This window comes from Monodon monoceros, unplaced genomic scaffold (assembly GCF_005190385.1).
Source record: "Monodon monoceros isolate NGI ecotype Baffin Bay Population unplaced genomic scaffold, NGI_Narwhal_1 Super_Scaffold_6, whole genome shotgun sequence".
Taxonomy (NCBI): domain Eukaryota; kingdom Metazoa; phylum Chordata; class Mammalia; order Artiodactyla; family Monodontidae; genus Monodon; species Monodon monoceros.
The window spans coordinates 80,937,713-80,956,527 of NW_021703783.1; the positions used below are offsets into that span (position 1 = coordinate 80,937,713).

At 44.3% G+C, this 18,815-nt stretch overlaps 1 protein-coding gene across 1 annotated transcript in view; it reads left to right on the plus strand.

Moving 5' to 3' along the window:
- Nucleotides 1-10,192: 10,192 nt before the first annotated feature.
- Nucleotides 10,193-18,815, plus strand: part of CHPT1 (choline phosphotransferase 1) — a 35,012-nt gene continuing 26,389 nt past the window's right edge. Inside the window, exon 1 of the mRNA XM_029206136.1 lies at nt 10,193-10,682. Within this exon, the coding sequence (XP_029061969.1) occupies nt 10,410-10,682 (273 nt within the window). The 5' untranslated portion in view covers nt 10,193-10,409. The remainder of the gene's footprint in view (nt 10,683-18,815) is intronic.

Sequence of the window (18,815 nt, forward strand, 5' to 3'; positions counted from 1 at the left end):
GAACTCAGTGAGAAGCCACTTCTGCCTTCAAGAAATTGATAATATACCACACTACTGCCCAAAGGGAAGCACTACACAGAGCAGGCTGCAGGTATAAGAGAACACCGTAAGGATTCAGAAATCGGATAATGTGGTTTATGTATTTGTTATTATCAATGCATGTATCACAGTAGGTTGGAGTACAGGACATGCCACATGATTTTATTTTTCTAAATCAAATTAACTATGACTCTGAGCTCCCCACTAGCCAGAGAGATTGAGAAATTCTCTCTGCCCTCCTTCTGGGTCCTATCTCAGGCCCTGGGTCAACTGGAATCTTTCTTGGTGCCTAGAAAATGGAGAGAAGGAAAGGCCTCTGGTCTTCAGGCTATACTGGTGACTGCAGGATGCCTATGGTCCAACCCAGTAGAGTCCAGCCAAAGACAAGTGACTCTGAAGCTTCCTTGACAAGTGTAGACCTGCGCTCTTTCAACCTCCAAGGCCACAGCTTGGCTATTTACCTACTACCTTTTTTTTGGTCACGCCGCACAGCTTGTGGGACCTCAGTTCCCCAACCAGGGATAGAACCCGGGCCCCATGGAGTGAAAGCGCCAAGTCCTAACCACTGGACGACCAGAGAATTCCCTTTATCTGCTACATTTAAACATGTTCTTTGTGGGGAGACTGGACAGTTCTACCACTTAGTATTAGCCTTGGACCTGGGCAAGAGGGACCTCTATATTTTCAAGAGCCTCACTCTGGCCCTCCTCTAGCCATATCTCCCTCCACAAAGTAGGGAGGCCATGGAACCAAGGGGATGTGCATACTTAGAACTCTTATGAACCTCCCCCGCCTCTTGCAGACTGCAGCCAAGTACACTTTTAAAGACTTTGTGGGCTTTTTCCTTGAGTTCAAACCCCCAAGGAAGAACCAAGTGACCAGAATATATACCCCGAGGCCCAATGGGTGGCCTAGAGGCACCTGTTTGTCAGGGAGTTGGGGTGTGGAGGATGTGACTGAGCTTGTGCATGAGGCAGGGCATCTGCCTGTGTGCACCTGCGACCCCTCATGGTGCAGGGGGGAGCAGGGCAGAAAGCACAGGGAGACCTGGGCCTCGGTGGGCCACAATATTTTGGCAAGTATCTCTGAAGACTTTGATATTTCTGCATTCAAATCTAGCCTTCCAGGTCATTATGAGGGTATCCCCCCCAAAAACTGGAGGATATAACTATTTTATCAACCATTGGTTAGCTTGATTTATAACTTCTAAACATTTATGTACGTGAGCTATAAAAATGAGGGGGTCAGCGAGCCCCCAACTACCTCTGTTCCCTTTCCTGGTCCCCTCCTCACTCCCCTTTACCAAGATCTCTCTCACCTCTCCACTATCAACACTTCTTCTCCCCTGACTCCAGGCCTAACCCTCCATCTCCTTCCTCATTTCAGTTCCTTTGAATGGAATTCTAGAAATACAAATTTGGGCTTCTTTTCCTAGGAGTAGGAGTAGAATAAGGAATAAGAAAACCAGACAGTCTCCTCACCAACTCTCCCTGTAATATTACTTGATTCTAAATTGAACTCTATCTTTATTTCCTTATTTTAGCTGGGTCACTAATTACCATCCTTGTACCAAAGATTTAGCTGATTGCTACGTGTAGGTATTTATGTAATCCTTTGTAATTAAATTTTGATAACTTAGAATGGATGAGAGAAATAAACGCACTAATGGAATGACCAATTCTACTGATTCTAAGGGCTGTCATCACCCTCTTAAACTCACCTGATGATCTCTCTCTGTCCCCAGATGCACTGGCTGGAGTAGCCTCTGGCCTAGATAAATATTTTTCTTCTATCTGGAGTTGATTACTAGGGACAAAACACCAGGGAGGTGACAGGGCAGTTAAACACTCCCAGGGGGCTCACTCAGAGTGTGGCTTGGGGGTACTGGCAGACTCACATCTTTAAAGGCAAAAACCTTGCACTCAAATGCATAATTGACCATAACTTCTTCTTCTCCCAAGGGATAGCTTTAGAGAGAATGTCTCTCTTTTTCATAGATAAGCACTTACACAGCTATCCACAGGCAAGAGATTTCATCCTTCTAGCCTTCTCCTCTCACCTTCATCCTAGTCTTAGAGACCAAGAAAATACATTAAAGATATTATACACTAATTTAAAAACATTGGCTTGGGCTTCCCTGGTGGTGCAGTGGTTGAGAGTCCGCCTGCCGATGCAGGGGACGCAGGTTCGTGCCCCGGTCCGGGAAGATCCCACATGCCACGGAGCGGCTGGGCCCGTGAGCCATGGCCGCTGAGCCTGCGCGTCCGGAGCCTGTGCTCCGCAACGGGAGGGGCCACAACAGTGAGAGGCCTGCGTACCGCAAAAAAAAAAAAAAAATTGGCTTAAAAATTTTTTAAGTTAATAAAAAAAAGAAGAAAGAAAGAAAAAATAACTAGGCGTTACCAGCAACACTGTGGCAAAGAAAGGAGCCACTATTCAGACTTTGTAATGCATCCCTCTTGGGCAATTGGGATGAGGAATAATTGGAAGGGAGCCACGTTTCAAAATAAACCAAAGCTGATTTCAAGTCATGTGGTCATTTGGAAGATTCCAAGCACTAGAGAGCCAAATGATGTATCCCCTGCAAGCTATGGGATAAAGTGCCATTGGACTGGTCACCCCAGCCTCATTCCTGAGTGTCCAAGGGGGCTCACTGTAAACTCAGTTCTCATTCCTGCCCTGGGCAGTACCACTGAGCTAGAGGCAGGTAGGGTAATAGTGGAGGTTGCCAAGAAGGGACAGAGCCTCTATATGTGGGGTTATTTTTATGTGCTTCTTCATAGCTCCTAGCTAAGGCTCAAGAAACATTATCTAGCAGTAGAAGCAGGAGTTCATCGGTGAGACAAGTTGTTTCCTGGGTCTTTCCATGACTGCCAGGTCTTCATAGTGGCCAGCATGGACTTTGACCCAAAGCCTGCCTTTAGTAACTCCACTCCCTGAAGAAGTTAAGCAACAGTGATGGACAGAGAGGGAGGGCGTGGCAAGAAAGGGCTCAGTGTAGGCCAAGACCAAGGTCAACGCCAAGTAGGAGGGAGGAAAGGAGGACAGACCAACACATTATTATTTGTACAGAGGGAAGGGCAGTCAAGAGCAGCGAGACAGAAATGAAGCCAGAAACAACCTCACCAGACAAGGAACTAAAGAAAGGAAACGGCAATGAGAAAATCAACACTAGAAAGAAAGGAGCTCTTGCTTCTGTGCTTTGCGGGCATTATCTCCATCACAGGTTCTTCACCCTGTCTACCTCGACAGCCCTCCTCTCTGCAGAAGAAAGAACAACTTTGGACAGGATGTGAGATCCCAGCCTGAAGTCACTGCCACCACCCCTCACATGCTACTCATTAAAGTTTTTCCACATGCTACCTTCTTCTCCATGACATATGAGTTTATTTAATAGAAAAGTAATTTTTTCCCTCCCAGATCTTCAAATGGATGTTGTTCCAAGCATATTGTCAGGGAGCTAAAGGTATCCCAGCCTGGGAAGCACAGCAGAATGTTAGAAAAGACTCATCAACTATGAACAACAAACACCCTCACTGAGGACCAACAAGTAGATCTCAATTCCAATATACATACATATATATATATATATAATATAAAAATAAAATAGAAAAATTTAATATCTATCTATATATCCCTTCTTTGCCCTGGAAAGGACAGGTTGAACCAAAATTAAGTGAGCCAGCCTGGTCTTTCTTATCCTTTAATTGTCCTCAGCCCTGTGTCTCCTCGTTCTGCCCCATCCCCCTTCCACCTGGGGCCTGCTCAGAGCTGTGCCTCCACCCAAGCCTCTGAAGACTGAATATGCTTCAGCCCCTCATCAGTCAAAATGTGGTCGCTTCCCAGCGGCATCAGCATCACCTGGGAGCTTGTTAGGAATGAAAACGCTTCCCTCCGCTCTCTCTCCAGATCCGCTAACTCAGAACCTGAATTATCACAGAATCTCCAGGTGATTCCTGTGCTCGACCATGTTGGGAGCGCAGCTTCAGCCCTCTTTCTCGCAAGTTCCTTGCATGGCTACTTATTTGGAGCCATTCTCTCTCAGGTGTCTCAGAGGAAAGACATTCTGATAAAAGCATCACTCCTAAGGTGGTGTTATTTTTTTTAATATAAATGTATTTATTTATTTTTGGCTGCGTTGGGTCTTCGTTGCTGCACGCGGGCTTTCTCTAGCTGCCGTGAGCGGGGCTACTCTTCGTTGTGGTGCGTGGGCTTCTCATTGTGGTGGCGTCTCTTGTTGCGGAGCACGGGCTCTAGGTGCACGGGCTTCAGTAGTTGTGGCTCGCGGGCTGTAGAGTGCAGGCTCAGTAGCTGTGGCGCACGGGCTTAGTTGCTCTACGGCATGTGGGATCTTCCCGGACCAGGGCTCAAACCCCTGTCCCCTGCATTGGCAGGTGGATTCTTAACCACCGTGCCACCAGGGAAGCCCTCCTAAGGTGTTTTTGATAATGACCTAACCTAACATGGAAGTCTGACCTACTCTGCTTATCCTAAAAGCCCCAACTCCAAAATAGGAATAACTCATTGTGGGGCTTTACGCACCTCAGATTGCTGAAGAAGGAATTTTTGAGGAAGGAGATTCCCTCTAGTGCTCCTCAGATCATACCATGGAAAACATTTTAAAGCAGTAGGATGTGAACTCAGAAAAGGATAATAAATAAAAGACAGTTAAAAGATATAAATAGGGCAGAATGCTAAGAACCGTGTCTCTGAGGGAAATCAACTTCCAACCCTAAATCACTTTCGCAATTTCAGATAAAAAGCACAGTTACAACATCTGAGGGATTCTGTTGTGAAATTTGCTTTTCTGACCTTGTTCCAGAAATTAAGCATTTCTAGAGAAGACAGCAAAGGTTTTTGTCAATCTGTTATTGAAAACTGTATTCTGCTCGTGTATTTTGTAAGGTTCCATGGTTCTATAAAATTTAGACTTTAGAGTCACAAAGTACAAACCTATAAAAACAAAATAAACCAAAGCAAGTAAATGAGAAAAGGCAAGTATATACCACAGAACTATACTAATCTTCCTAAATACTCCAGCCTGTGGGTCCAAAGCTCTAAACCCTTACACAGATAGCTTGACTCCCTGAACGATAAAATTCTGCTACACTGCAAATCTAGCCAGGTGATTTCTTGATTGCAATCCATGCCTTTTTCCAAACCAATGAAATTCAGGGGCTTTTTGAAGCAGTTATTTTACACCTAAACTAATGTGGCTATATGAGACTATAACATTTTGTGGGAAGTTGGTCTAGATGTTGAAGACGCTGAGGAAGAAGATTTGAAATGTGAGTGCAATTTACACAAAAAGAACCAGTAGTAAAACCAAGATAAGAAATCAACTAAAAACTTGTGGATGTCTCTTGTACTGTGGATACGTAAGACATTGGGAAAGGCTGGGGGATGAGTACACGGGATCTCTCTGTACAATTTTTGCAACTTTCTGTGAATCTACTATTTCAAAACAAAGAGTTTTTAAAAGTATGGATGTCTGCTGGGTGCCAAGAACTCAAGAACACACTCAGTGCAGGGATGTGGTCCTGATACTCTGAGGCTGGACAAGAAGCAGATCGGTACATAAATAAGTGCCCCAAGACAGACTGGATCACAAGGTACAAAGTACTCTGTGTGGAAGCAGGAGAGGGCAACTGGAAGAATATGAGAGGCCATCTCAGAGAAGGAGGAATTTAAGCTGAGCCTTGACTGATAAGCAGTGTTTTAGGGATGATGAAGGATGGAAGGTACTCCCTAAGCCCAGGGAGCAAAGTTGGGGGGGGGCATGAGGAAGTGCTTGGTATGTTTAGGAACAGCTAATGGACCCATGAAGGTGGAGCATCGGAGTTAGGGAGGGGAGTGAGGGAAGAGACACTTGGGAGATAAGACTGGAAGAGTGGACCTTAGAATGCCAAGCTAGGGAGGTTGGACTTTACCAAAGTCCTCTGAGCAAGGGAATGTATCACTAGTTTTAATAAATTTAGTAAGATGATATATAGAAAAAGGACTGCTTAATATTGACAAAAATACTCATCTAAGTCTGCTATTTAATATATGTAACTTATTAGGTGACATTTAGCCACAGGTAGGAGTGCAGGCTCTGGACTCTGACTACATTGGCTGGAATCTTGGCTGTATCTCTATTCTAGCAATCATGGGCAAGTTATTGAACCTCACTGTGTTCCAATTTCCCCATCTGCAAAATGGGGACTAACAAGGGTACCAGCTTCCTAGGATTTTTGTGAGGATTAAGTGAAATAACTCCTGATGCTCAGAACAGTTCCTGGCATAGAATAGTAACGCCTAAATGTAAGCTGCCATGTTTGTTCAGGAAGAGGAAAAATTATATATATATCACCCAGTGTGTAACAAACCATGATAATCAAAGGAAGCCATGATGCAAGAGGTAAAATGATAGGAAATCTCTAATCTACTTTTCTCTGACATTAGACAGATACGCCTTGAATTAATTTGAAATTTCCAAAAATTCACCAACCGCTCCCCCCCGCCCCCCCAAAAATAAAAACCATGGGAAAGGTGAAAAGCAGCTTAGAAGCATGAGTGTTAAAGAAGATGTGCTTTTAAAATTTTTATTACTTTTACTACTTTTTAACTATTCCACATTTGCAAAAGAAAAGGATTACACATACATATAGCATAAATAATACTAAAATGAATACCATGTTCCTATTACCTCGTTTAAAAACTGTGGCTGAGACAGCTAGATGACACTCCAGTATCCCTTCCCCCACTTTTCAATAGAAATGTCTTAGCTGGAATAACGGTTGGCCTGCTAAAGACTTCATTTCCAGCCTCTTTTGCAGCTAAATGTAACCGTGTGACCAAGTTCTGGCCAATGGGATGAGAGCAGGGTGATGTGTGCATCTTTAGGCCATGCCCTTAAAAGGAAAGGAACACAGGGTCTCCCCTCTTTTCCCCCTTCCAATTGATTGGAAGTTGTGGCCAGCTATTTCTGACCACAAGGACAAGGGCAACACAGTAAGTTGTCAGACTAATAAAGTGGAAGAAATCTGTGTCCCTGACACCTTGGAGCTGCCATACCAGCCCTGGATTGTCTACCCAATTAGGTGAGAAAAAAATTAACATCTATCCTGTTTCAGCCTCTGTAGTTTTGTATCCTAACTCATACAATTACCAATACTTTTGAAGCCATCTGTGTGCCCTTCCACAATCCCATCTTACTTCCTCTCTACCAGGAGTAACGACTCTCTGGAATTGTATTCATCATTCTTTCCTTTTCTTCATAGCTTTGCCACATATGTACGTATTCCTGAACACAAAATCTTGCCTGTCTTCGAACTGTATATGAATGAAATCATACTGTGCATTTTTTCTGTAAGCTTTTTTGCCACTCAGTATTATGCTTGTGCAATTTATCTATGTTAATAAGCATAGCTTATTAAACTTGCTAAATACTATTAAATTATGTGAAAATACCACAGTTTTATCCATTCAGAATTGGTAGACATTTAGGTTATTTACAGCTTTTGGTTACTGTACAAAGATGCTATGAATGGTCTTACATGTGTTTCCTAGGACACATGCAAGAATTTCTCTGGGATACACTCCTGGATCAGAATTGTGATGTTACAGAGTATGTGCACGTTAACTTTGCCAGATAATGCCAGACTGTTTGACCAAATGATTGTACCCATCTATTCTCCCTTGATTACACTTGAACTTAGGTAGGCTGGTGATTAAGTTCTGGCCAGTGGGAGGTATGTACAGCTGTTGTTTGGGACTTCTGAAAAAGCATTCTACTTTGCTGGCTGAGTTGAGTGGCATCCAGCTTTTTTCCTACCCTCTTCCACTTTCCTGCTGCTTGTAATATGAATAGGATGGCTGGCACTACAGCAGCCTGTTCACAACCAAGAGATGACCTTGTAGGTGGAAGTCAGAGTGAGGATGTTGGAGCAGAAAGACAGAAGAGCTTGGGTTCCTGATGACCATGGACCCACCATCCCAGTCCTGGGCTGTCAATTCTAAACTTACGTGAGAGAGAAATAAACTTCTATTTGCTTATGTCACCACGTTTGGGGGGTTTTGTTATAGATATCGGAACATAAATCTAGTTTATTGTTTTTCTATTTCTTGTGGATTTTTAGGAATTCTTTATATGATCTGGGTACTGTTCAATATGGATTTTATTTGAGGGAAATACCTTTTTCCCATTTATGGGAAAAAGGTATTTTGCCCTTTCATTCTTTCTGATGTTTTTCACGTATATTAGAAATTATCTGTAATATAGTTAAATTTATTTACCTGGAAAAGGACTTTTCCTTGGCTTACTCATGGCACTAATTTAAAAGATAGGTATTTCCAAGTTTACTGTACAAAAAACCAACATAGTTAAAAGTGGATCTCTGTCGTTCTGATTCCTTTCCTGCATTTGTCAGCATCGTTTTTCACATTAAAGATTAGGAGATGTATATTCAATGCATGGTTTGGTCTGCAGATACCCTCATATTGCTCTAAGGAAGGGATTGCTAATCTTTTTTACAGTAAAACGCCAGACAGTCAATATTGTAGGACTTGGCGAGCCATATGCTCTCTGTCACACCACTGAACTTTGCCCTTGGAGCATGAAAGCAGTCATAAACAATATGTAAGGAATAGATATGGCTTTATTCTTGGCACAGAAATATGAATTTCATGTAATTTTGCATCACAGAAAAAAATCTTTTTTTCAGTCATTTGAAAGTCTAGGGACTTCCCTGGTGGCACAGTGGTTAAAAATCCGCCTGCCAATGCAGGGGACACAGGTTCGATCCCTGGTCAGGGAAGATCCTACATACCGGGTAGCAATTAAGCCTGGGCTCCAAAACTACCGAGCCTGCGCTCTAGAGCGCATGTGTCACAACTCCTGAGCCCACGTGCCATAACTACTGAAGCCCATGCACCTAGAGCCCGTGCTCTGCAGCAAGAGAAGCCACAGCAGTGAGAAGCCCGCGTACTGCAACGAAGAGTAGCCCCCGTTCACTGCAACTAGAGGAAAGCCCACGCACAGCAAAGAAGACCCAATGGCAGCGAAAAAAAGTCTAAAAAGCTGTACTTAGCTTATGGGCTGTATGGAAGCAGGTGGTGGGCCGGGTAGTAGTTTGTTGGCCCGTCTCCAAGGTGTTGTGGTGGAATCTGTGGGACAAACTGCACCTGCCGATAGCTGCTGCCCTACCGAACTATCACGAAAGCAGTTTCTGAGCTTATTCTATGCCTTAGAGAAGTGCATAATGATAAGAACCAGGAGGTGAAGAAAAAGGCAAGTGGCAAAGGTTGTGCAAAATGACATGTTTATGACAGGCTATCCCCTGTCTAAATGGGGTGCATTGTGAGGTAAGGAGCTGGTGAACTGCCATTGTGTGGCAAGCATGCTTGCTCTGCAGGCCAGTGGAAGATACCACCTGGATCCCTGTCTTTGGGACGAAGGGTGTGTGTAAAAATATCCATTATTATTGGTATCGGATGCTCTGACAAATAGGCATTTATTTGGCTTTCAACGATTCAGTCCCCTTGTTAGACGGTGTTTCTGAGTCCTGAGTGGTAGGTCCAATACCTTGGAATCTGAACCCTGAACCTTGATCCCTGAACCTGCAAGTGAGGGTTCTCTAGAGCTAATACACAGCCAGGGCCCCAGTCCTCGGGGTTGGAAGAAAGAACTGTGCCCGTGTGTTTATCAGGCGGGACCTCTCTTTGGGCCGACGGATGGAGACCTCATGCCGGTGACCCAAGACGTGCAAAAATCATGTTCTCACACAATACCTCGCTCCCCACCCCCCGGCTCTGCAGGCTGCGGCGTCCTGCAGTGTGGCTAAAGGCCAGAGCGTTCGCACACTAGATCTGAGCTGTGCACACCGCATGAGTTAGAGCAACCCGCTTCTAACTGTCCAGCCGTCGAGACTTCCCTCTGGGGAGCGTCACCAGCCGTCCCCGGAGAGGAATCGGGTCTTAGAAGCAGGTGCATCAGGCTCTTGGGGAAGTCTGGGCCCTTTTCGCGCCAATTAGAAAGTGACGATCGGCGGAGCCACCCCGGTGACCCGGTGGCCAGTGCGGGCCTGTCCCACCTGCCCCGACACCTCGCAGGGCGGAGGCGGCCCCTCCCCCTCGCCCTTCCCCCTCGCCCCTCCCCCTCTCCCGGAGCCCTCCCCGAGGCCCCGCCGCCCCGCTGCCGGCAGCTCTGGGGGCGGGGCCCCGGGACCAGGGGCGGCCCGGCCTGACCTCGACCTCCGCCGCGGGCCCGACCGGCGAGTCCCACCGGGCCGGCGCAGGCCCGGGCCCGCGAGCCCCTCCCTCCACCTGTCCCCGACCGGGCGCCCGGCTCGAGCTGCGCTCGCTCGCAGCGGCGGGGCCCGCAGGCGGCCATGGCGGCGGGCGCCTGGGCCAGGCCGGCGCCGCGCTGGCTGAAGGCGCTGGCCGAGCCGCTGAGCGCGGCGCAGCTGCGGCGGCTGGAGGAACACCGCTACAGCGCCGCGGGCGTCTCGTTGCTTGAGCCGCCGCTGCAGCTCTACTGGACCTGGCTGCTCCAGTGGATCCCGCTGTGGATGGCCCCCAACTCCATCACCCTCCTGGGCCTCGCCGTCAACCTGCTTACCACGCTCCTGCTCATCTCTTACTGCCCCACGGTCACCGAGGAGGTAGGGCCAGCCGCCCGCCCGCGGACCCCCAACTGCTCTCCCCCGGAGCCCCGCGTCCCCGGCCCGAGCCGAGCTCGCCCCGCCCCGGGTGCGCCTCTGGAGTCGCCCGGAGAGCCCCCCGCGCGGCCGAGCCTCTCGGGGCCGCGGAGGGGCTAACCCCGCCTCTGCCCCAGCGCCGCAGTCGCCCCGAGCGTTCCCCGGCCCGCCCGGAGGCTGTCACGCCGCTACCCTGTCCCATGTCCACCCCGAGCCTCCCCCGGACGGCGGAGGGGCTGTCAAGGTCACTGCCCAGTCCCGTGTCCACCCCCATTCTCCTTCGGGCGGCGGACGGGCGGTCTCGGCCACTGGGAGCGGGGGGCGCCTGCCTGCCTGGCCGCCGCCCCATCCCGCGCCAAGCTGGGGGTGGACAAGCAGTCGGTTCCTTTGCGCACTGGGCACTGAACACCCACAGCTCCGTCCCGCCTGGCTCCGGGGATTGTGGTTGGGTTGGCCAAGCCCGAGATGCCCATTGAACACTTTTATACTCAGCCGTCCGTTTCTCAAATGTTGCGCTAGTGATCCTGTAATTACTGGTAGCATTGATCAGAGATAAGTTACTTTTAAGAGGTTACTTCCTCGTTGCTTCGTTGACTTTCTCGTGGAAAACAAAAGTATTAGAAAGGTATTAATCCTTATCTTCACGACCCAGGGATCGTAAAAGCCATCGGATTTTATTAGCAATAAATATTTGACCTATGTCCAAAATAAGACGAGTAAATAGTGCGGGCTTTCTATACTTGGTAATCAGGAACATCCCTTGGGCTGAGTGTGATGGGGGACAGGAGGCAGGGGGAGCTACTCCCATATATAGCTCTTTAGAGTACATGGGATAAATATTACACTGCACCTTTTGTGACATGGCTTTCTTTTCCCTCAAATAGAGAACTCCGTTTATAATCCTATTTTAGGATAGGTCCTGTGGAGAACTAATTCGAGATGAGGTTGGATAGCAGGAATACAGTGGAAATGTTTCATGCCCTCCATACCTGGATCCATTTTTTAAAGTATTTGATGACCTACATTTTAAACGTATTGAATATCTTGCTGATTGATGGATATGTTATTATATATGGTTTTTCAGCAGACGTTCCCGTTGTTAATTCATTTACATATTGTTTTTAAAAAAGTAAGTTGCAGCCTGTTTGCAGAATTCCCCAGAGGCAGTGCGCCAGAATGAAAAGTGCACTGGGTTAGAAGTGAAGGCTTGGTTCTAATGTGGCTCTGCCACAGCATGGAGTGACATGTGAGTCTTGCTTTCCCTGTGTAAAATAGAAATAATACCTGCCAAACCAATTTCACAAGAATGCAGTGAGGACTAAATGATATATTACACGCAGATAAATGTAGAAAATTAGAATTTGTTCAGCATGTTAAAAATATTACTGGTATTAAAAATGTCCTGAAAACCTATAATAAAATTTAGCTTTTACTGGGCCTAGATTTGTCTAACAGCATTTGGATATTTCTGATATTTGCCAGTTAAGTTGTGAACTTTTCAATGTTATTATTAATTTAAGAACCATTTGTTGAGCACTTCCAAAAGGCAGGGCATACCAAGAAGTCCAAGAGAATCTGTTTAGGGATGTCGGGGTGAGGGTGGGGGGCTGATGGAAAAGGTAAAATTATGATTAAATTAATTTTTAGGCTATGCTTCATTTAAAAAAAAAAAAAGGTGGCAGGTGGGAAGAATCTGAGGCACTTTTCAAAAAAAAAAAAATATATCGCAATGATCCAAAAGTGGGAAGTAAGGGTTGAAATAATAAAATGAAACTGAGTTTCTGAAATGTAATTAGATCCTGCACTGCTTCCAGGTGGCTGAAGCAGTGAGGGGAAACACCATTACAGGATTCACATTGCCTGTCTGATAAAATCCCAGCAATAGCACAAAAGAAGCATAGCAGTTCAGGCTATTTTGCTTTCAGGCCGCAGAGCTAGTAAATGACAGGACCTGGTAGGGTTCAGACCCAAGTTGGTCTGAGTACAAAGCCGGATTCTTTTTACCACATACCACCACCATCTCATCTGCAGTTCTTGCCTTTCTGTGTGATGTGTAGGAAAAATACCTTGGGTTCTATGTAATGCTTATTAGGTATGTAACGTGCGTTCACATCCATTATTGCATTTGTGTCTTATATCAACTCAAGGAGTCTGGCAAGTTTTTTCCCTTCCTAGAATGGCCATCCTACCATTTTAGTATTTCTTCTATCCATCCATCCTGAAGTAATAGTAACATACATTTTTATTAAGAGGAAATTGAGGCCTGGAGGGTTAAGTGACTTTAACTTGGCCTGAAACTTGTTTTCTGATTCTTAGACTTAAGAATTCTTAGTGCTTTTTCAGACTTGACAAATTGCTTCCAGAAAAGGTCAGGGAAAACCCATATGGTTTTTGGACTCTGATGCTTGGATTTATCTACCCATTGAGGACGTAATGCTGACTACATATCTATATTAATAATAACATTTGATCTATTTTTTAACTGTGTTGATATTTCTAGGACATGACGGGATGAAGGGAAATTAATAGGAAAAAAGTTAAATGATTTATATTAAACTTCTACAGTGGTGTTCTGAACTGTATTTCACACCACCATTTCGTTAAGGAACTTTCCGCTCCAGCCAAATTGAACTACTTCTTTTTTTTTTGACTGTGTTGGGTCTTCCTTGCTGCGTGCGGGCTTTCTCTAGTTGTGGTGAGCCGGGGCTACTCTTCGTTGCGATGCACCGGCTTCTCATTGCGGTGGCTTCTCTTGTTGCAGAGCACCGGCTCTAGGCGCGCAGCTTCAGTAGTTGTGGCTCGCAGGCTCTAGAGCGCAGGCTCAGTAGTTGTGGTGCGCAGGCTTAGTTGCTCCGCGGCATGTGGGATCTTCCCCGACCAGGGCTCGAACCCATGTCCCCTGCATTGGCAGGCGAATTCTTAACCACTGCGCTACCAGGGAAGCCCTGAACTACTTCTTATGGCAAAGATTTCTCTCCTTCTTTTCCCTCTCTTTTCTCCTTCCTCTTCCTTTTTCCTGTCCAACTTCATCTCTCAGTGTCCAGTCCTAATGCTACATCCTTAGGAAATTTTTTTTCTTCTTTGGAGTCAAATCAACCACTTAATCCTATAAACTCCCATAATAATGACAATGATTACTAACATTTACCAGGTTTTACTTATGTACCAGGCATTAACTTAAGCTGCTTTTGTCTATTATCTCATTTAATCTTCTCAACAGCTTTAGGTATTATTATTATCCCCATATCATAGATGAGGAAACTGAAGGGAAATAAATTAACCTCTTTAAGCTGATACCAGGATTCCAAGCCAGAAAGCTATACTTCCACCGCAGGTCTTTGTAGGTCTCTTGTGGAACGTCTCCATTTTGTTTTGGTTATGTGTGTGATGTGATTTTGGTTATGTATGTCCTTACTGAGCAAGACAGTCTACCATATTTTAAGTTCAGACAGCAATTGCCCATTTGCACGTTCTCCACAGCATAGTGCCTTGCGTAAAGCAGGTGCTTGGTAAATATTTGCTAAATTATTGCCTGCATGCATGAAATAACAAATTGTAATCTTGGGAGATGATGTTTTCCCACCGTTATTCAGTTTTACCTGGTCTTAGATTAAATAATCAATTTGGCCCGGGGGAATTTTAACACGAGTAAGCAAAAGTTGGGGCAAACAGAAAACAAGAACTGAATTGCATCCCCCTCACCTTGATGAAGCAGTTCTGTCTGAATGCTGCTCTGTATATAGTCCTTGGCCCCCATTCCTTGGCTCCTTAATCCTAAAATAGAATCACAGACTCTGACTGCTTGAAGGACCTGAGAGCCTCTTTAATACAATTCCTACATTTGAAGATGAGAAAACTTGGTGATTCGAATCTGGTTCTTCTGGCTTCAGCTTAGTAGCATTCTCTACCACAGAACACTCATATGCTTGTTTCTGGCTGGAATAAACTGTGGCTCCATTCCCTTTTCAGCTTATTTGAGTAAATATTTTTGCTCTGCCCTCTTTTTTTTCTTTTAACATCTTTATTAGAGTATAATTGCTTTACATTGTTGTGTTAGTTTCTTCTGTATAACAAAGTGAATCAGCTGTACGTATACTTATATCCCCATATCCCCTCCCTCTTGTGTCTCCCTCCCACCCTCCCTATCCCACCCCTCTAGGTGGTCACAAAGCACTGACCTGATCTCCCTGTGCTATGTGGCTGCTTCCCACGAGCTATCTGTTTTACATTTGGTAGTGTATATATGTCCATGCCACTCTCTCACTTCATCCCAGCTTACACTTACCCCTCCCCATGTCCTTAAGTCCATTCTCTACGTCTGCATCTTTTTTTTTTTTTTTTTTTTTCTGTGGTACGCGGGCCTCTCACTGTTGTGGCCTCTCCCGTTGCGGAGCACAGGCTCCGGACGTGCAGGCTCAGCAGCCATGGCTCACAGGCCCAGCCGCTCCGCAGCATGTGGGATCTTCCCGGACCGGGGCACAAACCCGTGTCCCCTGCATCGGCAGGAGGACTCTCAACCACTGCGCCACCAGGGAAGCCCCTCTACGTCTGCATCCTTATTCCTGTCCTGCCCCTAGGTTCTTCGGAAAGATTTTTTTTTTGTTAGATTCCATATATATGTGTTAGCATATGGTATTTGTTTTTCTCCTTCTGACTTACTTCACTCTGTATGACAGACTCTAGGTCCATCCACCTCACTACAAATAACTCAACTTCGTTTCTTTTTATGGCTGAATAATATTCCATTGTATATATGTGCCACATCTTCTTTATCCATTCATCTGTTGATGGACACGTAGGTTGCTTCCATGTCCTGGCTATTGTAAATAGAGCTGCATGAACATTGTGGTACATGACACTTTTTGAATTATGGTTTTCTCAGGGTACATGCCCAGTAGTGGGATTGCTGGGTCATATAGTAGTTCTGTTTTTAGTTTTTTAAGGAACCTCCATACTGTTTTCCGTAGTGGCTGTATCAATTTACATTCCCACCAACAGTGCAAGAGGGTTCCCTTTTCTCCACACCCTCTCCAACATTTATTGTTTGTAGATTTTTTAATGATGGCCATTCTGACTGGTATGAAGTGATACCTCATTGTAGTTTTGATTTGCATCTCTGTAATGATTAGTGATGTTGAGCATCCTTTCATGTGTTTATTGGCAATCTGCATATCTTCCTTGGGGAAATGTCTGTTTAGGTCTTCTGCCCATTTTTGGATTGGGTTGTTTGTTTTTTTTGATATTGAGCTACGTGAGCTGCTTGTATATTTTGGAGATTAATCCTTTGTCAGTTGCTTCATTTGCAAATATTTTCTGCCATTCTGAGGATTGTATTTTGGTCTTGTTTATGGTTTCCTTTGCTGTGCAAAAGCTTTTAAGTTTCATTAGGTCCCATTTGTTTATTTTTTGTTTTTATTTCCATTTCTGTAGGAGGTAGGTCAAAAAAGATCTGGCTGTGATTTATGTCATAGAGTGTTCTGCTTATGTTTTCCTCTAAGAGTTTTATAGTGTCTGGCCTTACCTTTAGGTCTTTAATCCATTTTGAGTTTATTTTTGTGTATGGTGTTAGGGAGTGTTCTAATTTCATTCTTTTACATGTAGCTCTCCAGTTTTCCCAGTACCACTTATTGAAGAGGCTTCTTTTCTCCATTGTATATTCTTGCCTCCTTTATCAAAGAAAGCATGACCATATGTGTGTGGGTTTATCTCCGGGCTTTCTATCCTGTTCCATTGATCTATATTTCTTTTTTTGTGCCAGTACCATACTGTCTGATTACTGTAGCCTTGTAGTATAGTCTGAACTCAGGGAGCCTGATTACTCCAACTCCATTTTTCTTTCTCGAGATTGCGTTGGCTATTCAGGGTCTTTTGTGTTTCCATACAAATTGCAAAATTTTTTGTTCTAGTTGTGAAAAATGCCGGTGGTAGTTGAATTGACTCTGTAGATTGCTTTCAGTACTATAGTCATTTTCACAATGTTGATTCTTCCAATCCAAGAACATGGTATATCTCTCCATCTGTTTGTATCATCTTTAATTTCTTTCATCAGTGTCTTATAGTTTTCTGCATACAGGTCTTTTGTCTCCTTATGTAGATTTATTCCTAGGTATTTTATTCTTTTTGTTGCAGTGGTAAATGGGAGTGTTTCCTTAATTTCTCTTTCAGATTTTTCATCGTTAGTGTATAGGAATGCAAGAGGTATCTGTGCATTAATTTTGTGTCCTGCTACTTTACCAAATTCATTGATTAGCTCTAGTAGTTTTCTGGTAGCATCTTTAGGATTCTCTGTGTATAGTATCATGTCATCTGCAAACAGTGACAGTTTTACTTCTTCTTTTCCAGTTTGGATTCCTTTTATTTCTTTTTCTTCTCTGATTGCTGTGGCTAAAACTTCCAAAACTATGTTGAATAATAGTGGTGAGATTGGGTAACCTTTTCTTGTTCCTGATCTTAGTGGAAATGGTTTCAGTTTTTCACCATTGAGAACGATGTTGGCTGTGGGTTTGTCATATATGGCCTTTATTATGTTGAGGTAAGTTCCCTCTATGCCTACTTTCTGGAGAATTTTTATCATAAATGGGTGTTGAATTTTGTCTAAAGCTTTTTCTGCGTCTATTGAGATTATCTTCTGGTTTTTATCCTTCAGTTGGTTAATATGGTGTATCACATTGATTTGCGTGTATTGAAGAATCCTTGCATTCCTGGGATAAACCCCACTTGATCATGGTGTATGATCCTTTGAATGTGCTGTTGGATTCTGTTTGCTAGTATTTTGTTGAGGATTTTTGCATCTATGTTCATCAGTGATATTGGCCTGTAGTTTTCTTTTTTTGTGACATCTTTGTCTGGTTTTGATATGAGGGTGATGGCCTCGTAGAATGAGTTTGGGAGTGTTTCTCCCTCTGCTATATTTTGGAAGAGTTTGAGAAGGACAGGTGTTAGCTCTTCTCTAAATGTTTGATAGAATTTGCCTGTGAAGCCATCTGGTCCTGGGCTTTTGTTTGTTGGAAGATTTTTAATCACAGTTTCAATTTCAGTGCTTGTGATTGGTCTGTTTATTTATTTATTTGCGGTATGCGGGCCTCTCACTGCTGCAGCCTCTCTCGTTGCGGAGCACAGGCTCAGGACGCGCATGCTCAGCGGCCATGGCTCACGGGCCCAGCCGCTCTGCGGCATGTGGGATCCTTACGGACCGGGGCATGAACCCGCGTCCCCTGCATCGGCCGGTGGACTCTCAACCACTGCACCACCAAGGAAGCCCTAGTCTGTTTATATTTTATATTTCTTCTTGGTTCATTCTCGGAAGGTTGTGCTTTCCTAAGAATTGGTCCATTTCTTCCAGGTTGTCTGTTTTACTGGCATATAGTTGCTTGTAGTCATCTCTCATGATCCTTTGTATTTCTGCAGTATCAATTGTTACTTCTTTTTCATTTCTAATTCTGTTGATTTGAGTCTTCTCCCTTTTTTTCTTGATGAGTCTGGCTAATGGTTTATCAATTTTGTTTATCTTCTCAAAGAACCAGCTTTTAGTTTTATTGATCTTTGCTATTGTTTCCTTCATTTCTTTTTCATTTATTTCTCCTCTGATCTTTATGATTTCTCTCCTTCTGCTAACTTGGGGTGTTTTTGTTCTTCTTTCTCTAATTGTTGCTCTGCCTTCTTGATCTATATATATGAATCCATGTCAGTGTCTGTTAAGAGAGTGTTTGTAGCAGATAGGTGCCCAGCCTAGGGTGGGTCAAAGGGCATTGAATAATTTCTTTCCTTCATGATGATAGAAAGTTGAATCGAAAAGCAAGTGTATCTATGGAAATCAGAATGACCTTAAGAAATGGTTTATTCCCCGTCTAAATAATTCAGATTTGGTTGGATTTTGGACTATAAAGTAAAGAGTTATTTGTTGGGGGACAAAAATAACAGGGTATTTAACTAGGTTATTGGGGGCAATAACCTAGTCAAATTCTTTTATTCTTTTATAGGTTTGGTTTCTTTGAAATCTAGAATATTTCCTCTTTTTTAAAAATCACCTATCTCCCTCTATTTTTTTTTAACCAGTTCAGTAACTTAACAAGCATCGCTTATTAAGGCAGGACTCTT